Source organism: Primulina tabacum, chromosome 15, assembly GCF_025594145.1.
Source record: "Primulina tabacum isolate GXHZ01 chromosome 15, ASM2559414v2, whole genome shotgun sequence".
Lineage (NCBI taxonomy): Eukaryota > Viridiplantae > Streptophyta > Magnoliopsida > Lamiales > Gesneriaceae > Primulina > Primulina tabacum.
The window spans coordinates 17,047,710-17,071,484 of record NC_134564.1 but is presented as its reverse complement, the minus strand read 5'-3'; the positions used below and the strand labels follow the sequence as shown (position 1 = coordinate 17,071,484).

The 23,775-nt window shown below is 35.9% G+C and overlaps 1 protein-coding gene across 1 annotated transcript; it reads left to right on the top strand.

The window, feature by feature from the left end:
- Positions 1–75: 75 nt before the first annotated feature.
- Positions 76–11,095, top strand: LOC142525916 (replication factor C subunit 3-like). The gene is made up of 8 exons (XM_075630201.1): positions 76–304; positions 388–566; positions 663–799; positions 912–1,007; positions 1,089–1,158; positions 1,230–1,307; positions 1,416–1,524; positions 11,040–11,095. Exons 1-8 carry the CDS (start codon positions 76–78, stop codon positions 11,093–11,095), a joined length of 954 nt encoding a protein of 317 aa, XP_075486316.1.
- The last annotated feature ends 12,680 nt before the right edge of the window (positions 11,096–23,775 follow it).

Genomic DNA, 23,775 nt, shown 5'->3' with positions numbered 1-23,775 from the left:
TACAAAGGTGTACCAGATACCTGTGATCCTCACACTCACTTAACCAGCCTGTATTGATGAATGAAAGAAAGTAGGATGCACCTCAAGTGCTCATCAAAATCAACCTATCTCCCTCTTTTACTAATTTCACAGGGAGAAGCAGTGAGCAGTATCCTCGTTAACTTAAAGGTATCATCTCAACATATTGAAGTCAACCTTTCTGAACTTAAAGGTTATGAAAAGCATGTCATTGCTGAACTTATCAAAGAAAAAAATCAGAAGTTGCCTATCCCAACTTCGCAGCACGATCGTGAGAACTGCATAGGTATTGCAATATTTTATGTGAATATAATCATATCCTCTCAAAGATTAATCCAACATATCATGTTGTTCATATAACTGTTGCAGCAATAATTCTAAATGACGCAGACAAGCTATCTACTGATGCCCTGTCATATATCAAGTGGATGTTAGAGAAGTTCAAAGGATGCAACAAGGTATTCTTTTGCTGCCGAGATTCTGCAAAGCTCTATCCCATAAAGCCAATCTGCACATTGGTTCAACTCCTCGAACCTTCTGATGAAGAGGTAGCTGTCTTGTTCTTTAAAATCCCAGATTCCCCATTAGATTCATAAATTAGAAGTTTCAAAGTCTTTCGTCTTACAATTCCTTGTCTTTAACAGATTCTTGCAGTTCTGGCATTTATAGCGAAACAAGAAGGGATAAAATTACCTCAAAAGTTGGCAAACCAGATGACTAAAAATTCCAAGAACAACCTAAGACAAGCTATACGCTCATTTGAAGCTACTTGGCAGTTCAAGTATGTTCAACGATTGATGTACACAACACATTTCAATCACAGTTTTTTCCATTTGACATCACACAAATTGATTCTGGTTGCACATGCCATACCTTATGACTTCAATGAGCAGTTCTCCCTTGAAGGAAGATCAAAGTATTAAAACTGGTTGGGAAGATAAAATCGTTGATATTGCACGAAATGTTATAGAAGAGCAAAGTCCAAAGCAGTAAGTATTATCACATACGTAAACAACTGATTCAATCTTAAGAAACTTAAATCTAACATTAAGAGTCCATCTGCTCCGTAGGCTATATAATATCCGTGGAGAACTTCAAAATCTGATAGAGCATAATGTAGATCCAGAGTACTTATTCCAAGTAAGGACAATATAGGTTTTATATTTACTATACATGATTTAAATAGTATTAAACTATTTTTTGTTACGCAGAATATAGTCGAAGAACTTAAAAAGAATCTTCCTGATCAGTTAGAGGAACAATTTAACAATCTATACAATGATTATCAGGTAAATCCTTGATAAATCAATTAGTTTTCTCTTTGCATGATCCTATAACCTGTGTGTCATAATATAGATATCACAGAATGACTGGCTAATCAGATTCCTAATTGCCAGAAAAATCAAGATATTAAAAGGTACCTGGCCCCAGAAAACCATCAAGAAGAGGGAGGTAAGAGGCATAATGATCCAAGAAAAAATGTCCAACAGTTCATGAGGATCGAAGGTAAGAAATTATCACATGAAACATGTGATGGTATGTTCAAGGGGCAATCCCTTCAGCACTCAATAACGTAAGAACTTTTTTGCAAAAAAAATAAAAAAATAAATAGAGTTTAATGACGGACAAAACTTCCTAAATAATTTATTACAAGATGCAAAAAATTAGAAATTTCTTGAGATCAATATGACAAACATTTATTACTGGATCTTCCCTTCCGTAGAAAATATTTATTACCCAAGATTAAGAAAGATGAGACCATACCTGAGAACACTGTTGCTGGATTCTATTACTTCCCATTTTACAAATGTCACGACCAAAGTTAAGTATCAGAAAGTTCATGAGAACAAACATAAATGCCAACATAAATATGGCATGTCACATTATCATTTCTTTCAAGTATCCAAGAGTTTCATTTATATCGCCACATCTCAATCTAGATATATTGGTCGTACCCATATAATAAAACATCAATGAAATTGGAGATAGTCTCTTTTTAGGACTATAATGTACTAGGTTCCTAAATTATGAATCTCAGTTTATGAAACAGAAAATGAGAAATAACAGACAAACAAATTTACAGAAAAATACCAAACTAAAAAACTACATAAACCATATCTATGAGGAACTATAAAATCTTTGCAAGTATTCTTGGGAAGGATAATGCTGAAAAGAAGATGCTCGATGAAAAAGATAATAAAAAAAAGATGTGTGTCAAAACCTTGTTCTACAAGTTTCAGAATCATGGGTTTGGGGTTCAATGTTAAATGCCTAATATTCCAACTCCAGGAATAAAGGAAACCACCACTCTTTTCAAGATATATGAAAACCAGGGATGGGAAAGAAGAAACTGTAAAGAGAAAAATAGAACTCGATTCCCCTTTTACAGAGAACCAAATACGTAGCATGATGATGCTTTTGTCCTAAGGGTTTGATCATATTATATTCTATAATACAATCGATAAAATGTTTACCACATGCTTGATCTGACACTTATTTCATCAAGTCTACATAGAAATGAGGAATGATAAATTTCACTTCTTTATGTGGCATACTTGCACTCAGTTTATTCATGGTGTGGCTTTAGGCAATGTGATTATTTACTTTTGTCCAAAGTCATTCGATCTATCTGCATTCCATTATTGCATATACACCAACCAAAATTGATTTTAAGAACCCAAATTGTCCAGTCACAAGCTTTATACCGCTATAAATGCTCTACTTTTCAACTGGAAAATATAATTGCTGATACCTCTGTATCAATGTAAGGCTCAGTGTCTCGCTGATCACTCTTTTTCTCAACTTCAGAGTTTATAGCAAGATTCATGAGTTGGTACAAGGGCTTGGCCATAAAAAACAAGGAAGTTTGACCTAACGGAACACAGGGGTGCTGATTACATGGTTTCACGAACCACCTGCTACAAAATATCATTCAAAGTTTCATACAACGATTTGTTGTCTGTAAGTGTATTGATTCCTCATTTCTAGCACAGAATAAAACCAATCCCAACTACATTGAAAGTAAGACTTTGATGATGAAGATGATGATTTTAAGCATATCATAAAACAGGTGATCAACATTACATTAGTGTCATAACATATAAAGCTGAATGCATTGAAGAATGCACAGAGTGTCAACCATTCCAGATTGTTCTCTTCTCATAAGTACAGATTTCCTACAAATTCAACAACTGTTTCAGTTGGCAACTGAATTTTTTCTTCATTTCAATTGCTGCTGCTTAGTTGGTATTTGAGTATTATCATTTTGCTCTACCAACTAATTATCTGGAACACTTTCTTGTTAATTGATTGATCCAGCACTTCTGGTTCTGGTGTTTGAAGGATATTTTGATTGATGTGATTTTCTTCTTCACTATCATCCTCCAAACTTATATCTGTAAAGCGATCAACTAGCTCAACTGGATCAGTTGGTTTATCAGTTAGTACAGTTTCATCAAATACCACATGAATTGACTCTTTGACATTCAAAGTGCATTTGTTAAATACTCTGAAAGCTTTACTAACTGATGAATAACCAAGAAATATTCCCTCTACAGATTTAGCATCAAAGCTTTTAAATGATTTTTCCCATTATCGAGAATAAAACATTTGCAGCCGAATATTTTAAAATAAGATATCATACTTTTACGTCCATGCAGATCTCATATGGTGTTTTCAAATGATTTTTATTAATAATTGATCTGTTCTGTGTGTAACACGTTATATTTACTACTTCTGCACAAAACCTTTGAGAAATACCAGAATCAGCAAGCATTGTTCTAGCAGCTTCTTTAAGGGTTCGATTTCTTCTCTCAGCTACACCATTTTGCTGAGGTGTTCTAGCTGCTGAGAGCTCATGCTTGATCCCAATGTTCTATAAAAATTGTGAAAGAGTTTGATTCATGAGTTCAGTCCCTCGATCAGACAGTATTCTATCAATACCAACTGATTTTTCATTTAATAATCTTTTGAAAAGTATAATCAGTTGTGCAGCACTTTGGTATTTTGATTTTAAAAAGATAACCCAAGTAAATCTTGAAAAATCGTCAACGATCACCAAGGTGTATTTCATTCCCCCTAAACTCATGACTGGTATAAGACCAAAAATGTCCATATGCAGCAGTTCTAAGCATCTTGAGGATGATTTACTCCCTTGTTTTTAAATGAAGATCTTATTTGTTTACCAAAATGACATGCTGAACAAATTTTATCCTTTGATAAAATCTATTTTGGACAAACCAGTTATAAGATTATGGTTACTCAGATAAGCAATAGACTTAAAGTTGAGGTGGTTCAACCTTTTATGCCATAACCAGTTCTTAGAAGTTTTAGAAGCTATAAAACAAACTGGTGCATTATGTTGATCAGTTCAACTTACTTTGTAAGTGTTTCAACAATGATTTCCAGTTAAGATAATCTCATCAGTTGAATTTCTAACTGTGCACGTGTGTTTGCTGAATTGAACTGAGAAATTGTTCTCGCATAACTGACTGATTCTTATCAAGTTATACTTCAAATTCTCAATTAGTAAAATATCTTTAATAATAAAGTTATCATGGATAAGTTTACCCTTACCCACGGTTTTACCATAGGAGTTGTCTCCAAAACTGATTTTTGGACCAGTGTAATTGATCAGTTGGGAAAATTTGCATCCTCTGTCATATGCCGCGAGCAACCACTGTCCAGATACCAGATTGATTCTTTGTTTGTACCTGTCACCTGCAATCACACACAATGAATAATTTTGGTACCTATATCTATTTGGGTCCTAAACTGATTAGTCCTTTAGGAACCCAGGCTTGGATCAGTCAAACTGACTTTTCAATTGTTGTGTTCAAATGGTTTTTCCCAGCTTGTGTGAGTTGTGTGCAGATGAAACAATATGTGCTTTAGCCTTATTCAACTGGTTGTTCATCAGATATCTTTTCTGAACTGGCTTACATTTATGGTAATTGAAATAGCCATTTTGAGAAATCAGGTGTTTATTGCTGAACCTTTTAGGTTGCCATCTACACGAATGAGTTGAAGTTTTAGGGCTATAACCAATTCCATACCTTTTAACTTTGATCTTATTTTCAAGAGGTTGTTCAACTAGTCTACTTGACTTAGGTTGTTCTTGTACCACAGCCGATTTGACGAAGTGAATGTATTTCCCTTTGCATATATTTAGTTTTGGCTGAGTATCACTGATAGAAGTTTCATCATGATTGATAAAGCCAAAAACAATTTTATCGGTAACTGATTTTTGCATATCTTGTATTTCAGTTAGTGCAACTGATGATTTATTTCATGCCTGAATAAGCTTAGTTTGCTTTGAATTCTCAAGCATTAATTGCTGAATCATAGATTGATTCTTGCTTCTTTCAGCATTCATCTCAGCAATCTCCCGTTTAAGACTCAACAGTTCAACTGATTCATCAGTTTCAGTTTTATCGTCGTTGGGATCAGTATGCTTTGCTTTATCCTTCTCAACTGAGAGAGCTAGCTTGTGATACTCGATGACTATGTCATGCAATGTAGAAATAAGTTCATCGCGTGTAAAGTCAGTTGAACTAAAATAAAATTCCTGCTCACTAGTTGATTCTAGTTCTATGTCATTAGCCATCAGACACTTGACTTCCTCATCATCACTGGAGCTGCTCAAGCTCTCAGGTTCTGATTCATCACTGTCAGGTTCAGCCATTTGGATTTACATTCCTCAGCTAAAAGAACTTCGTGTTTCTTTCTGAATGATCTCTTATCATCTTTGGTTCTTCTCTTGTGCTCATGAGATTTTTTTCCCTTCTCAGCTGATACTCGACTATCTTAGGACAGTCAGCAATGAAGTGTCCAATTTTTCCACAGTTGTAGCAAGCATTTGGTTCTTCCTTGGTGTTGTTCTTCTGATATTGTCTTTGAAAGGAACCTTGATTTCTTCTCATTAATCTTCCAAATTTTTTGACAAATAATGACATTGCATCATTGCTTAATTGATCAGCAGTTTTCTTAACTGAACCATTTGGTTTCAGTTTGACAGCACTAAGAGCTGTTGTAGCTGCTGGTGTGGAAGATCCTCCTTCTCTCGGTTGTAGCTCAAACTCGTAAGATTTTAGATCAGCAAATAGGTCGTGAAGTTCGACCTTATTTAGGTCCTTTGATTCTCGCATGGCCATGGTCTTAACATCCCTTTCTTTGGGAAGACCTCGAACAACTTTCAGTGCAACTTCTTTATTTGAATACACCTTTCTAAGTGCATTCAGTTCGTTCATTATGTCACTGATTCTTTCATCATATTCGTGCATATATTCACCAATCTTCATTTTGATGTTGTCAAATTTTTTAACAGCAACTGAGAGTTTATTCTCTTTGGTTTGCTCATTTCCTTCGCAGAGTTGGATCAGCTTCTCCCAGATTTCTTTTGCAGTTTTGCACATATTTATTTTGCTGAAAGTGATTTTATCCAACGTTTGGTACAAGATATCTTTGGCCACATTGTTCAAATTTGCTTTTCTTTTGTCCTCTGTTGTCCATTCTTCTCTTGGATTTTCAATGTGATGGGGTGCACCATCAGTTATGGCCAGAGCAGTATTGGCTTTCAGTATTCTCATGGGTCCATCAGTAATGACATACCACATGTCATCATCTTGTGTAGCTAGATGAGTCTGCATTCTAATCTTCCAGTCGTTGAACTCTTCTCTTGAGAACATTGGAATTTTGTTGAAAGAAGACATGATGATCATATTTTGTAGATAAGAATATTCAGGAACAAGATTCAACTGCTCTGATACCACTTGATAGGATCGGTTGGTAGGTGAAAGTGTGTTTAGAAGGGGGGTTGAATAAACACTTGACAATTAAAACACCTTTTTCAAATGATGAGTTAGTTTGGTGAAAAACTAAACTCGAGAATCTTGTTATGTCAATATCAATCAGTTAACTTATGAAAGTGCGGAAATAAACTGACTGAAAGATAGAATATAACTGAGATTTAGAGACTCAATATTTATGGATGTTCGGAGATTTCAATCACTCCTACGTCACTACCTCTATCCATAAGATAGGATATGCCATAAAAGACTTTGATCAATACAAGACTTGTACAGACCCCCTTCAGTTTTGGACTTAACAATGCCAAACTGAAACTCTTAGTTTCAATAGATTTTATTAGTTCTCAACTGATCTGAAACTACTTAGCACAACTGATCTTTTTAAGATCGAATAATACAACGATTATGTTTGTTCTTGTAAGCTCAATGTATAGCCTTTGAATGCTATGAATATATATGCTAATTGTGGACTTTTGAAATCTTTGAGTATGAACAGAAAGCTTAGTGAGAATTTAAACAGAATAGCAACTTGGTTCTATGTGTCTATATCTTTATCAGCTGCTTCCAACGGTAACAATGAATGTGTTTGAATCTTTCTATCCGTTGTTTGCCACGTCAATATCCTTCTGACAGTCATACACTGTAGCATTGTTGATATGCGGCGTTCCCATTACATGTTACAGCCTGCTTTTGTACTGTTTCAAGTATATAGTTACATTTTTTAACTGATTACGTGTCGAACTATCAGTTTGACACAGACGCTGGAACTAGTTGATATCTCACAACTGATTGCAGTAAGACTGATCAGTTCCAACTGATTATCCAATCAATTACACATTTCAGTTAGTTTAGTTCAGTTGCCTTGTCTGCGCAATAATTTTCAGTTATATTTGGATCAGTTATACTCAGTCTTCTTGATCAGTTAGTTCAATCTTTAATTACTCTGTTTTTCGAACTTCCGAAATTTAGTTTCCAACACAAAGAATTACTGAAGGCTATTGATGAACAGTTTTAATCTTCAGATAAGGCACTTGCCAGCACCTTAATTATGGAATTCTTTTCATTAAGGCTCACCAGTGTGAGAGATGTGCAAGAGAACATCATGAAAATGAGAGATATAGCGGCTCGACTCAAGACATTTGAAGTGGAAATGTCTGAAATTTTTCTTGTGCACTACATTTTATGCACTCTTCCACAATAATATGGACCCTTCAAAATTTTCTACAACACGCATAAAGATAAGTGGTCAATAAATGAATTAATGACCATGTGCGTTCAAGAGGAAGAAATGTTGTTAATGAAAAAGAGTGATAGTATTTTTATGACTACAAAATAAAGTATAAGAAGCAAGCCAAAGTTAATGAAAAAGGGAAAGGAATAATTCCACCCCAACCTGACATCAAGAAAGAATCCAAGTGTTTCTTCTGTAAAAAGACGGGACACATGAAGAATGATTGCAATAAATTTAAGGATCGACTTGAAAAGAAATGTATTCCTATTTCATTTATCTGTTATGAATCTAATATGGTTGATATGATTTATAACACATGTTGGATTGATTCTGGTTCTACAATCTATCTTACAAATACCTTGCAGGGTATACAAAGCCTAAGGGAACCTCAAGGAAATGAGTGGAACATCTATTTAGGAAACAAGATGTCTTTGCATGTGGTGGATATTATGACTTTCTACCTTATACTAGATAGTGGTTTTATTTTAAAATTGAAAAAGATATTTTATGTTTTTAGTTTTTGTAGAAATCTAATTTCGGTTTCAAATCTTGTACTCCTTGTTTATTCCTTTCTGTTTTTGGATAAATCAATAAATGTATTTTATAAATAAAATATTGTTGGAAATGGCACAATGATTGATGGTCTTTTCTCTATTTCTTTACAAAATAATAACACAACTATGCATGTTCAAAGATGTATTAAAAGATGTGTTATAAATGAAGATTCCTCTACATTGTGGCACATGGATTGTGACACATCTATATAGAGAGGATTAAAAGATTAGTAAATGATGGAGTACACAGTACTTTATATTTTAGTGATTTTGAGACATGTGTGGACTGCATAAAGGGTAAACAGACCAATAAGTCTAAAAAGGTGCCAAGAGGAATACAGAAATATTAGAAATCATACATTCAAATATTTGTTGTCCAGATATGAACATGCAAACTCCGAAATACTTCATTTCATTGATGCTTACTCACGATACATGTTGATGGATCGCTTCAGGCACCTTTGAAGGTGCTTCAAACACAATATTCTCAATGAGCTGTAATATCTCGTGTTCTAAGAATGAAATCACCGATGAATTAAATCGAGTTTGGTTACAAACCAAGCGGAAAATACTCGAAGTAATCCTTCGTTCAGAAAACTGATACATTTTAAAGACTTTACATTGTGTAAACTGGTTAACTGCCTGAACTAAATTGATATCAGCTAAACTGATCAAATCAGTTTAAAACAAAAGTTAAGCAGTTAAATACACAAGATATGTTTATGGATGTTCGGAGACATCAACTACTCTTACGTAACCCCTTCTACCACCTCGGGTAGGATCCACTAGAAGACTTTGATTTATACAATTTCTTGTACAAATCCACTCAGCTTAGGACCGACCCTACTTCCTAACTGAACTCCTAGCCTATACTGAAGGCAGAACCTTCCAGCCAACACTTGTTTAACGTCTATGTGTCAAAGACTACATATACAAGTTTTACGTCTTTGTGCAAGACTCACTCAACTGATCTTTTAAGCTATAATCTCTGATATATGTGAGTGATAGTGTGTGCGTATGTGAGAACTGAACATTGAATACAACACAAATGTGTTCTCACACACTGAGGGAAAAAAGATTCTACACTAAGCTGGTAACACATTGAAGTGCTCCCTCATAACTGGGCTGATTGCTTCTTGTAAGTTGATAAGACTTTAAGTGTGCCCTTATTCTTCACACACTCTTATTGTTCTTTTGTCTTCACATAACTTCATATTCTATTTATAGGTGTGAAGTTTGATCGTATAGTGAGACTCAATTGTTGTCTCCGTTGCATTTTGAATATTTTCCTCGAAATGCATCTGTACTTTCCGACAGCCATTTTGAAATGCTTTAGGTTTAAACATTGATGTAACGTCTATTATTATCCTTTGACTGGACAATAGCTTTTGTACCTTTGTGCACAGCTGGATTCCATTGAATGAGCTTGTCGTGTTCTGAAACTGATTGCTTCTAACTGATGCTCTGAACTGGTCATCTGAACTGATCTTCAGTTGGGCTGGGTAAATTAGTTGACTTTTCAGTTGAACTAGTTTCACTCTTTCAGTTGAACTGGTCATATGTGCTCTTCATCAGTTGAACTCTTCATCAGCTGGCCAGGCTTATGAAGGTCTTCTGCTGAACCACCTATCAGCTGGACAATCAGTTGAACTGGTTTACAATTCAGCAGTTTAACTGGTTCAGTTCGATTAATCAGTTGGTACTTTTAATTTGCATTCTTTGACAGTTTCAGTTACGTTCAGCTAACTGCACACTTACATAAGTTCATTAGTAACAAAATAACAAGTTTTGTTAACATCAAAATCAAGCAAGATAGTGAACATGAAATGTTCCAACAATCTCCCCCTTCTTGATGATCACAAAACTTGAGCAACTAAAGCGATTTAAAATTTTAAAATTTAAGTGATTTCTCCCCCTTTGTGAGAATAAAAAACAATTAAAAAAATTCCAGTTCAAGGGATAAGAATGCTCCCCCTTAAGAACTGAATTAAAAACGAGTTTAAAACATTTTTCAGCTCAAGGGAATTTTTAAAGAAAAACTCCCCCTCAACAACTGAATTAAAAAATCCTTCCTAAAAAACTACATTTTAAAAATAAAAAACTCCCCTTTAAAAATATAAACAGTCATGCGATTTTAAAATATTTTCAGCAGCAATTATCATGCAAGCAGTTAAGGCTACACAAAAACTGGAAATGTCAGTTCAGGTATACTTAAACTAACGGGATAACAAGATGTTTATTTAAACGAATAAACTTCCCTTGTATTATAATTAAGCGCACCAATTATGTAAGGGAAAAATGCTACTACACTTAGCTGAATTTTAAACAACATCAGTTATCAATCAGTTTACACAAAGTAGAACTAAATGTACCAACTACTGGTCGCCTTGAATGCTTGAAATACTGCATAGTCTCAAGTTCCTTTGCCAGATGAAAAGCTAGCTGCTTTGAACTTGACTCCTGTGCTGGCTAATTGGTCTAGCTGATGCAAACTGGACTCAACTGATTGCTGAACCGCATTAATCATCTCTTATGATCTGATATGGCAATGAAGCGGCGACACTTCTGATGATTAAGCTCCACTTAAATCATCAGTTTCAGCTGGTAGTTGGGTTTCTTCTGTTGATCAGTTGAACAGGTAGGCTTGCAACTGAAATCTTGTCCACTGATCAGTTTAGCTATTCTGCTGTCATTTGAACTAAAGACCTGTAAGCTGCTAAAATAACAACAAGCGGAGTCGAGAGAAGTGACTACAATGTTAGCTATGATACCAATTGATGGATCAGTTCAGGCACCTTTGAAGGTGCTTTAAACACAATATTCTCAATGAGCTGCAATAGCTCATGTTCTAAGAATGAAATCACCGATAAATTAAATCGAGTTTGGTTACAAACCAAGCAGAAAATACTCGAAGTAATCTTTCATTAAGAAAACTGATACATTTTAAAGACTTTTAGCTTGTGTAAACTTGTTAACTGATTTAAGGGGAATCGGTTCGAGCTTCTATCAGTTCAGTTATGATGAGAACTGAACTGATATCATCTGAACTTATCAAATCAGTTTAAAACAAAATTTAAGCAGTTAAATACACAAGATATGTTTATGGATATTCAAATACTTAAACTGCTCCTACGTCGTCCTTTCTACCACCTCGGGTAGGATCCACTAGAAGACTTTGATTTATACAATGCCTTGAACAAATCCACTCAAACTAGGACTTACCCTACTTCCAAACTGAACTCATAGCCTAGACTGAAGGTAGCACCTTCCAGCCAACAATTGTTTAACGTGTATGTGTCAAAGACTACATACACAAGTTTTACGTCTTTTGCAAGACTCACTCAACTGATCTTTTAAGCTCTACTCTCTGATATATGTGAGTGATAGTATGTGTGCGTGTGAGAACTAAGCATTGAATAGAACACGAAGGTGTACTCACAAACTGAGGGAAAAGAGCTTCTATACTAAGCTGATAACACGTTGAAGTGTTCCCTCACAACTGGGCTGATTTCTTCTTGTAAGTTGATAAGACTTTAACCGTGCCCTTCTTCTTCACACACTCTTATTGTTCTTTTTTATTCACTGATCTTCATCTTCTATTTATAGGCGCGAAGTTTGATCGTACAGTGAAACTCAATTATTGTATCCATTGCATTTTGAATCTGTTCCTCGAAATATGTCTGTACTTTCCGACAGCCATTCTGGAACGTTTTGGCTTTAAACATTGATGCAACGTCTATTATTCTCTTTTTACTAGACAATAGCTTCTGTACCTTTGTGCACAGTTGAATTCCATTGAATAAGCTTGTCGTGTTCTGAAATTGATTGGTTCTAACTGATGCTCTAAACTGGTCATCGGAACTGATCTTCAGTTGGGCTGGTGAAATCAATTGACTCGTCAGTTGAACTGATTTCACTCTTTCAGTTGAACTAGTCAGCTAGGCTCTTCATCAGTTGAACTCTTCATGTAAAGAGCTGTAATTTTAAACTATTTTAAAATTGGCAGAAAAATAAAAATTTTCTTAAATAAATCGTATCATCAAATTGTGTTAACAAATATTTGACCGTCTAAAATATTTGGAATAAAACAACTACCATCAAAGTTTGCAAAAAGGGAACGTTTAAACATCGTCAACACAACTCATGAAAATCATGTATTTGAACATGCATAAAGTCTTAAAACATGGACGGTCCTCGGGTTTAGCCTTCTGCAGAGTCGCAGTCGGTTCATTGGTCCCTACCCCACGTCTCCTCAAAGTCTTCCTCACCTGCATCGTTCAAGTCTAGTGAGTCTAAAGAGTCAACACGTATAAACTGGATATAATATGTAATACGTAATAAAACCACATGCATCTTTAAAGTAGAGCGTACATACTTGAAACTTGAACATAATAACGTAATCATAGACGTGTCATCATCATAAAACTTTTCATAAACATACTTGTATTATACATACTTGAACATGCATAACATTATCATTTTGCGTAGAGATATGTTTCAAAGCAAGTGATTCATACATAAATGCACTTGATCAGACTAAACCACAGTACTGGGATGGCAGGGAAAATCCACTACCACATACATGAGATCCCCGATCATGCTTTATCGGGTGGATTGATCTCTGGTCATGTTTTACCGCTTTTCAATCCTGATCTAAACCCGGTCATGCTTTACCGGGGTGGAAAGGTACTCGGCCACGTTCACCGACTTCCAAAACCGTTCATAATTGGTCACAAGACATTTAGCATACCTCAAAAATAAAATATTTTGTCATTTTGCACGTCGAACATACTTACATGGCGTTGAGGCATTCGTTGGATCTCGCTTGGGGCCACTGCTGCACATACTAATATGAGTTCAAGCACTTATCTTTCATAAATTAGACATATTAATCATGCTCACACTCAAAAATGACAAATTTCTTATGACGTTCTAAATCTCTCGGAACTCGATCTCGTTTAATTATCGTACTAAACCATGACATCGAACCCCAAAACAATCCCTATATTTTTCCAAACATGGAAAACATGGACCCCGTGTACACATCCGGGTCTAGGTCCTGTAGCCTCGGCAAACTTAACCTACGGATTTAACAAAGGCACGAATCCCGTGTCAGGGTGCGGCTCCGGGTCCGTGTAGACTCTGAAAATGGTAAACCAACGGAAATCACTACACTTGTGGCTTAATCCTCCTAACTCGAACGTGCGGACCGTGAACCAACACCTCGAGACCCATCCTAGGATTCTATGACAATGATTTAAACTCCCAGGAAGCCTCAAACAACGATACAAATCGTACAACGCAACTCAAACCGTGAACACGCTATTTTGACACCAAAATGCTTCCTACGACTTCTAATGCAACCAATTGCCTATCGACACAAAACGAAGCACCAAAAATCATCCCAACATCATACTCACAATACTTAAATGCATCAGCGATCACCCAACGGTTCCCAACGAAGCCTGCAACAAATAAACTTCAAGAACACGTCAAAAACACATTTTCAGAAAATTGTAGTTTGATAAGTCCCACGAAAACGATAATAACCCACTCGTTTCTTCTCCAAAAATTACGAATTTATTGTCAAATCAAAGATATAAAAAATTACTACGTTTTATATTTTGAAACTTTTTCCAGAAAGTCGACCGAATTTTCGTAAAAATCGAAATGACAGCAAAATTCGAGTTTTCAGATCTAAAATCGTTTCAAAATCGATCCAACCAATTTTTCGCTCAAACTTTGCACAACATTCATGAATTTTTACACATAATAAACATAAGAACATGTATTATAACGAGATCGATGCATAAACGAAAGAATATACATGCCTTTTGATCTTTGAAATTACCGAAACGACGATACCGAAGCGGGAAAGATGCGAGGGTTGATCCGGAACGATTTGTGGCTCGATTTTCTTGAAGAAACCAACGTGAATCTACAGAACTTTGACAAGGGAAGGTGGCTGATGCTGAAAGCAATAAGAACCCTAGGTTTTATTGTTCAAAGAAAATTAATTGAAGGCCAATGAAGTGTGTGTGTGAGTTAGGCGATATTTGTGTGTATATGTGTGTGTGCGTGTGTGTTTGAGTAAATAATTAGGGGAAATAAAAATTTCTTAATTACATAATTAACAGGGTAATTAAAATACCAACTCCGTACTCACCTCTAATAAAATCACTTAATTTAAAATAAAATGCACACTTGTTAAACTTGAAAAGTTTTAAAATCCTGAAATCATTAAATAAATAATTTAGGCTTTAAAATGCAAAAACTAAATAAATCATTTAAAATACCCCAATCCTAACTTAAAATAAAATAATACATTTTAAAATCTCCAAAAATCGAAATCGTCGGCGGTCTATTTTCCTCGATCCCGCATCGCATAATCGCCTGAAACATGAAACTCGAGAAAACGATTTAACGTGCATCACATAAACATAAATAATTTAAAATAATGCATTTGAATAAATCATGCATCGCTAAAAATGAATTTAACTTAAATAAACAATTTAAATAAATGTAAGAGTTTTACGTGTACTAAATTTGGGCTCTACAATTCCTCCCCACTTAAATAAATTTCGTTCTCGAAATTAAGTCTTACCAACCAACTCCGGGTAGCGGTTTCTCATATCTGCCTTGGTCTCCCAAGTGGCCTCCTCCACTGATTGATTTTGCTACCGGACTTTGACCAGCTTGCTTACTTTATTCCAAAGTCTTCGTTCCTGTCTGTCTAGGATTTGGACAGGTCTTTCCTCCTACGACAGATCTAGAGCAAGCTGTAACGGCTCATAGCTCAAAACATACGAAGGATTCGCTAGGTATTTCCTCACCATCGAGACGTGGAACATATTGTGTACACCAGCAAGATTCGGCGGAAGGGCTACACCATAGGCTAGTGTCCCAACTCTGTCAAGAATCTCGAATGGTCGAATAAATCTCGGACTGAGCTTGCCTCTCTTCCCAAATCTCATAACACCCTTCATAGGTGCTATCTTTACGAAAACGTAATCACCTATTGCAAACTCAAGATCTCTCCTCCTCTTGTCAGCATAACTCTTTTGGCGACTCTGGGCGATCTTCATCCTATCTCGAATCTCGACCACCACATCTGCAGTCTGCTAAACAATCTCTGGACCAAGTTCTGATCTCTCACTAACTTCATCTCAATGAATCGGAGATCTGCACTTCCTCCCATACAGTGCCTCATAGGGAGCCATACCTATAGACGATTGGAAGATGTTGTGGTAGGTAAACTCCAATAGAGGTAACTTTGATTCCCAATTCCCACGGAAATTGATCACGCTAACTCTCAACGAATCCTCCAAAATCTGGATCACTCGCTCAGATTGACCATCTGTCTGAGGGTGAAATGCAGTACTGAATAGCAACTTCGTCTCCATGGCTGCATGTAAACTCTTCCAAAAATACGATGTGAATCTTGGGTCTCTGTCGGACACAATGGAAATCAGAATCCCGTGCAACCGAACTATCTCCCTGATATAGAGCTGAGCATACTGAGTCATGGAGAAAGTCGTCTTCACCGGTAAGAAATACGCTGACTTAGTAAGTCGATCCACTATAACCCAAATGGCATTGGATCATCTGACTAACCTCGGCAAACCAACAACGAAGTCCATGGTGATATTCTCCCATTTCCACTCGGGGATAGGGAGCGGCTTAAGCATTCCTGCTGGCCTCTGATGCTCTGCTTTCACTTGTTGACAAGTGAGGCATTCAGACACAAATCGACGGATGTCTCGCTTCATACTTGGCCACCGATACAAAATTTGAAAATCCTTGTACATCTTGGTACCTCCTGGATGGATAGAGTACGGAGATGTATGTGCCTCTATCAAAATATCCTCTCTGATCGAATCAACACTAGGCACCCACAACCTTCCTCTGTATATCACTATGTCATCAGACATTGTGTAGAGTACATTGCCCTTGGCTTCATTCTTCAGTCTCTATTTCTGTAACTGCTCATCTGAAGGCTGACCTCTACGGATTTGGTCAAACAAGGAAGATTGGACTGTCAGTTTAGACAGCTTAGGAGCCCTACCCTTGGGATAAACCTCTAACCCAAATCTCTGAATCTCTGACCGAAGAGATATCTTCACTGACAACTGTGCTACGACTGCAACTTTCCTGCTCAAGGCATCTGCCACAATATTAGCTTTCCCCGAGTGGTAGCTAATTTCGCAATCGTAGTCTTTCACTAATTTCAACCATCGTCTTTGCCTCATATTTAACTCTTTCTGCATGAAAAAATATTTGAGACTCTTGTGATCAGTAAATATCTGGCATTTCTCGCCGTACAAATAATGTTTCCATATCTTCAATGCAAAGACAACGGCAGCTAACTCAAGATCATGAGTCGGGTAGTTCTTCTCGTGCACTTCAACTGTCTGGAGGCATAAGCTATAACCCGATCATGCTGCATCAAAACTTCTCCTAAACCGAGCTTAGAAGCATCGGTGTATAGCACAAAATTTCCTTGCCCTGCTGGCATGGCTAAGACTGGCGCTATGATAAGAGCTTGTTTCAAAGTATCAAAGCTCTTCTGGCAATCATCACTCCACAAAAATTTGGCATTCTTCTTGGTCAATGAGGTGAGTGGCACTGCTATCGAAGAAAACCCCTAAATGAATTTCCTGTAGTAGCGTGCTAAGCCTAGAAAACTGTGGATCTCTAACGCATTCTTCGGCTCAACCCATTCCTTAACTGCTGCCACCTTAGTTGGATCCACCTCGACACCACTGCTTGATATTATATGCCCCAAAAACGCTACCTTCTCCAACCAGAATTTACACTTACTGAATTTTACAAACAACTTGCGACTCTGCAAGACCTGCAAATCTGTACCCAAGTGTTGACTGTGCTCCTCATGGCTCATCGAGTAGAGGAAAATGTCATCAATGAATACTATGACGAACTGATCTAGGTACGGCTGAAATACTCGATCCATGAGGTCCATTAATATAGCTGGAGCATCTTTTAGTCCAAACGGCATTACTAAGAACTCGTAGTGCCCATACATGGTTCTGAAGGCTGTCTTATGAACATCTGCATCTTTTACCTTCAGCTGATGATAACCTGATCGTAAATCTATCTTAGAGAACATTGTCGCTCCCTGCAACTGATCAAACAAGTCCTCGACCCTTGGAAATGGGTATTTATTCTTGATCGTTAGCTTGTTCAATTCTCGGTAGTCGATACACATCTTCATGCTCCCATCTTTCTTCTTTACGTCGAGAAACTAGGGTGGATGAATTCTTTATCTAGAAGCTCCTGAATCTGCTGTTTGAGTTCTAACATCTCAGCTGGAACTAACCGGTACGGTGCCTTTGAGATTGGCACGGTGTCTGGCAAAAGGTCGTTGGAAAACTCCACCTCTCTCTCTGGTGGAAGGCCTGTGACGTCATTTGGAAAGACGTTTGGAAAATCTATGACTACTGGTACATCCGCTATAGATGGAGTGGGCACCTCAGGTGCGGAAATAATGCTGGCCAAGAAATCCTGGCAACCCTTATGAATAAGTCTTCGTGCCTGCATGCACGAGATCATGCGAAGGAAACTCCTCCACCTATCTGGCTCAAAGAGAAACCGCTCCATGCCCAACGATCTTACCAAAACTGACCTTTTCTGAAAGTCAATAAGAACTCTGTTCTTCGTCAACCGGTCCATTCCCAAGATGTTATCAAATTCTGGTATCGGCAACACGATCAGATCGGCATACACTAGGTGGCCTTGAAGTTCGAGATCGATGTCTCTGACCACGTTATTGGCTGATAACTCTTCCACTAATGGGACTGTCAATTTCAATTTCAAAATGAAGAAAAGACATATATAAAAAAATAGTAAAAATTGTTTTGTCCAATTAATATCAATCATAGTATTGTGATTGGACTCAAAATCTGTCATAAATCTATCAAATACATGTATTCACACAATATTTAGCGACTAGTTAAATCATCAAAATTTAAATAATATAAATCATAAACAAGCAAGCCAAGATATAATAAGAAAACTTGAATCAAAACAACAATACATTTATAATTTATATTGAATCAATATTCTTCAAGAATATTGTTGAAACATATAAAATTTATGTAAATTCTTTAAGAATATGATTGTAAGGTCCAAAATTAAGATGACGTAATCCAACTGCATGCAAATCTAGAAATATGAAAATAAGTCATTAATTGATTTAATTTGACTATGTGTCAAGCATGACTATATGCTAAATATGATTTAATTGTCATTATGCATAAAACTGTATTTTTAAGGATTATTCAAGTTGCGATCGAAGAACGGAGACCGAGGGCTGAAAAACGTAAAATTTTTTTAATAAATAATTGTTTTAATTATTTAAAATATGGGTGTTGGTTTTTCATATTTTTGAAAATAAGGAGTTTTGAGATGATTTTATATGCCGTGACGTAAATTTTATCGGTGTTTGTTTTTCAATAAAAATACGAACTTTCTGACAACCCGGCTAATAAATTCACAAACTTATTTTTTACCAAAACTATTTTAATATTTTAATTAAATCCTAATTAAGACTGATGGGCATAAATTATGAGCTTAATAGGCATAAGCTTAACTAATGATTTTATTAATATATAACAAGCTAATCACCCCCAAACCCTACGTATCAAACCACACGCCACTTTTCTGAAAAGAAAAACTCACCCCATCACACGGCTCACAACATCATCAATTTGAAGAAGAAAATCGAGAAAGCTTAAGGAGAATTCAAGCCAAGATCTTGCCCCGTTCTTCGCCATCGTTAACGATTAATCGTGCGTTAAATACGCAAAGGCACGCCTATTCTTTCCTTCAAAACATCATCACACCATATTATATTTTTATGCATGAAAAACATGGAAAACAAGTGACACTTTGATGTATTTTCGTTTTTGTACATCACATGAAATTTTAAGCAAAGTTTTTGATTCTCAAATCATGTTTGTGTATGGTTTAAGGGCTGCCATGATATAGGTATTGATCAATCATTGTTTTACATGAATTTAGACTCCTAAGACACCACCTAAACATCACACACAAATCGGAAACAATTGGAAAAGCAACATGCTGTCATGGGAAGTATGGGTTCAGTTTTGGGGTCTTGACGGCTGGGCTTGGTGATGGATTGGTTCCAGAGCTAGCCAGGGCCGTGGGAGGGTCAAGGGAAGAGCCCTAGCCATGCTAGGGCTCGAGCTAAGTGGGCTGGGAGGAGTCCTTGTTGACAAGGACTCCTACCCGAGAGTTGCATGTGAGGGTGCGCAGGTTCTGTGTTCTGTGCGGAGTGGTGCGCTCGGTCGAGGGGACTTGGGCTGGGCTTGGGTGAGTCCTAAGGGTCCTAAGTGAGTGCACAACAGGTTGGTTCAGTGGTTGGGTTCGTTGGGTAAGCTTGGAAGGCGCAACGTAGAGGCCTTGCTGGTTTGAGTTCTCGGCCAGCTGTTGTAGGGGGGTTGGCTAGTTTCGTTTGTGGGTTAGGGGTTCGTTCCATGGGTTCCTAAGGTCCATTAGAGGATCTAAGGGTGTTGGCCAGGGTTTGGTTCAACATGGTTCAAGGGCGGCTCGAGAAAATCGAAAGATGGCTCGGTGCTAACCAATTAGGGTCAAGTTAGGGTTTTCTAAACTTAAATAAGTGAAAAACGGCTCACGGGGGTCGAGTCGTGGTTCACGAGGACTAAAATAATATAAAAAAATACTGAGTTTTGGATTTAGGAATTTTATATTAAAGTTTGGGATTTTTTCGGGATTAATACGCATTCAAAACGTCTATTTATGAATTAATTAAAAAGCTTAGTTTTTAAGCTAGATAAAATTATGAAAATTTAAATTTAAGCTTAATAATTATTTGGGACATGTTAGAGTCAAAGAAATCAAGATTAAGTCAAAAACAAAAAATGTCACGTCCAGGGATAAAACGGTCATTTTACACCTAGAAATTAGTAAACGTCATGGCAGTGTCCTGAATGCTGTTTTATATGCTAATATGATTATTTCACATGTTTATGAATTTTTATATGTTGAAATATGATTTTTAAATGTTCATGAATTATTAAGGTTTAAATTGGACATTTAAAAGATATGTTGAATGCTGGTTTCAAAATAAAATGATATTATATACATGTTTTTATCAAGTGACGGAAATACGAAATGTTGAAGGACATGAAGGGATTGTAACTAAATATGTTGGAAATATCGTGAGGGTTATGGTCCTAGTGGGAGCCCGACGATCGTGTTTCCTTGGATACGGATACGAATACGAATACGAATATGTTAATACGTTGGCCAGGGGCCAGTTGACCGATGAGAGTGTCGCTGGTGTCCCCCGCCGCCCAGTACTGTGGTTTTCTCTAGATGGATCCATCGCCCAATACGATTAAGAATACGAGTCACAATCACGATCTCTGAATTCAACAAACACGAACATGAATATGAATATGGATATGGATACGAATATGGATATAGATATGGATATGAATATTTTTATATGATTATATTTATGAAAATGTTTAAATTTTAAAGTTTATGCATTATTATGAAAATGATATTTTAAGTACAAGTATTTTTCACTGTTGTATGTTAAATGTATTACGTATTACTTGTTATCAAGGATACGATGTGTTGAGTCTTTAGACTCACTAGGTGTGTATGATGCAGGTGATATTAATAATTATGACATTGGAGGTCTTTATGGGTGACTTTGCTGGACTGTTGGTGCACATAACCCGAGGACCAGCGCTTCTATTTTCCGCATTTAAGTTTATGATTTTGCATTAAAGATTTTTACAACATTTTATTTAGGCTTTTGAGAGATTTTTGAGAGGTTTAGTATGAGCTACACTTTTCAACATTTATTGCTTTTTAGGTTTTGTAAAACGTTTTACGATTTCTGGATTTGACTATTCCCTTTGGATTTTCAAATACTAGTTGGATGGTTTATTTTAAAATGGGGCAAAAGTATTTTTATGTATATGTATAGGCCGAAAGTTTGAGAGTTAAAAAAAATTCTAGTACTTTTTAAGAAAACGAATAAGCAGACGTTTCAATGATAACGTTATATTTTATATCAGTATTATTTATAGATATTGATAGATCTTTATGATTCTAGATCAAGATTTTTCGAGAATATTGAAAAACCTTATATATTTATATTTTATTCATAGATCTATCAATATTATATATCAACATAAAGTCGTGTTGTGCTACTTCAGGAGCATTAACATAAAATTAAAAGTTGTGTTTCTTCTGGAGCATCAATATAAACATATAATTTGTGCTACTTCGAGAGCAACAATATTAAATCTAATATTGTACTTCTTCAAGAGCATCCAACAAGACTAAGAATAAATTATTTATGAATTTTACCTTGAAGAGAACTCGTGCTGACAACATGTTATGAATAGTGAAAAATATAAAGAGTAGATAATGAATTGGAAAGCTTTATTCATCATTCGAAACATCTATTTATAAAGTACATTTACAGAGTTTGAATAGTTGATAACATGACAAAAACAAATCTTATCTAAATAATCATCTACAATATTTTATCTATAACAACAAGTAATATACTCCTTTGGACCTATAATTATTGACGCCCCTGTAAGTATGTCTGGTCTTTCCCGAAGCAAAATCATGCTCTTCCTATTCATACCTATATCTGTTGGGATCTCGGTTTTCTCGTGCCCAAACGCAGCGTAAGTTTTAAAATTTTTATTTTATTTTGACAATCAAAATATTTGGACACTCGTATGGTTTGATTTTAATAAACATTCATAAGATGTTTAGTAATATATCTTTAGTGAATTAATTCACTTGGCTCCAACTACTCCTGTATTAGAGGACATAGCTCTTGTTGTAAATCCCTACAAACGTTCTTCGATCTCCTAATCCGATCCACGACTGGAAAATTTATTCCTCTTCTAAATTGCACTAGAAAAATAGAAGATGTTTTACGTAGAGATAGAACACTAAAAACCGACACAACTCTCAAACTTGGAGTGGCCAAGTTTTTCTTGTTTTTGAGAAGGGATTTTCGAGAGCTTTAGGAATTGCAGAAACTTTTCTTTTAAATCTTGGGAGTGAAAAAAATTTGTAATTCTCGAATGAGTGCCATTTTAATTAGAAAAAAGAATATTCTAATTATTTCTTTAATCCATCATTTACTTAATAATCTATTTAATTAAGTAAACTATAGATTCTAAAATCCATGTTCTTTTTGAATGCATGCCGTGTGCAATAAGAATAATAAAATCTTATTTTAATATTAATCTTCCTTTTACTTAATTAATCTAATTAATTAAGTTAATGAAAGATTCTTATTCCATTCCATTCATGGTCAATCTCGAATCAATACATAATTTTTGAGAATATTATGCATCAATATTATTTTGTTTGTGTGCAAGATTTTAAATTATGGTATCATGAATATCTCCATATTACATAAATCATTACCATATTTAATAAAAACTTAATGAGCTATATTTTAACTCAATTAAAATATAATTAATTATTAAAGTCCATTTGAACTTTAATAAATTTGCATGATGGGCTTATACTCTTACAAGCCCATGATCCATGCTCACATTACATTAATCTCATCATAATCCCGATCGACGATCCAATATCATCGATGTGACAATTTCAACTTGTTTATTATTAGGATGCACACTTTAATTTCGAGATCACCAATGTTCAAATAAGACATGTGTACTCCTTTTGACTGTTTTAGCAGTCATGCTCTCAAAAATTTCTATAAGCTTTTATAAACATTATTTACAAGCTTATCTATTGATCATATAAAAATTATTTCTTATAAATTCAATTCATTGAATTTATTATCTCAACGGGAACAAATAAACCAGTGCTTGTGTGACCCTCAATGGTTCAGGGATACAGCTAGTCGTGGGTTCACAACTCTTTGTGATTCAGTACATAATCCTTTATTCAGGCTTATCCTAAATTGCCTCATTCCATGAACCAACATTTGATCATGAGAATGTCAGAAACTATTTCCGATTAAACCCATCGAATCATGGTAAGAGCGTCTATTAGCATCGCCCCAGGACTCCCTAGGTATCACTGATAGTGCCTGCAAGAACCAGTCGATTATGTTTAACGTACAATACGGTCCCTTCATCTCATA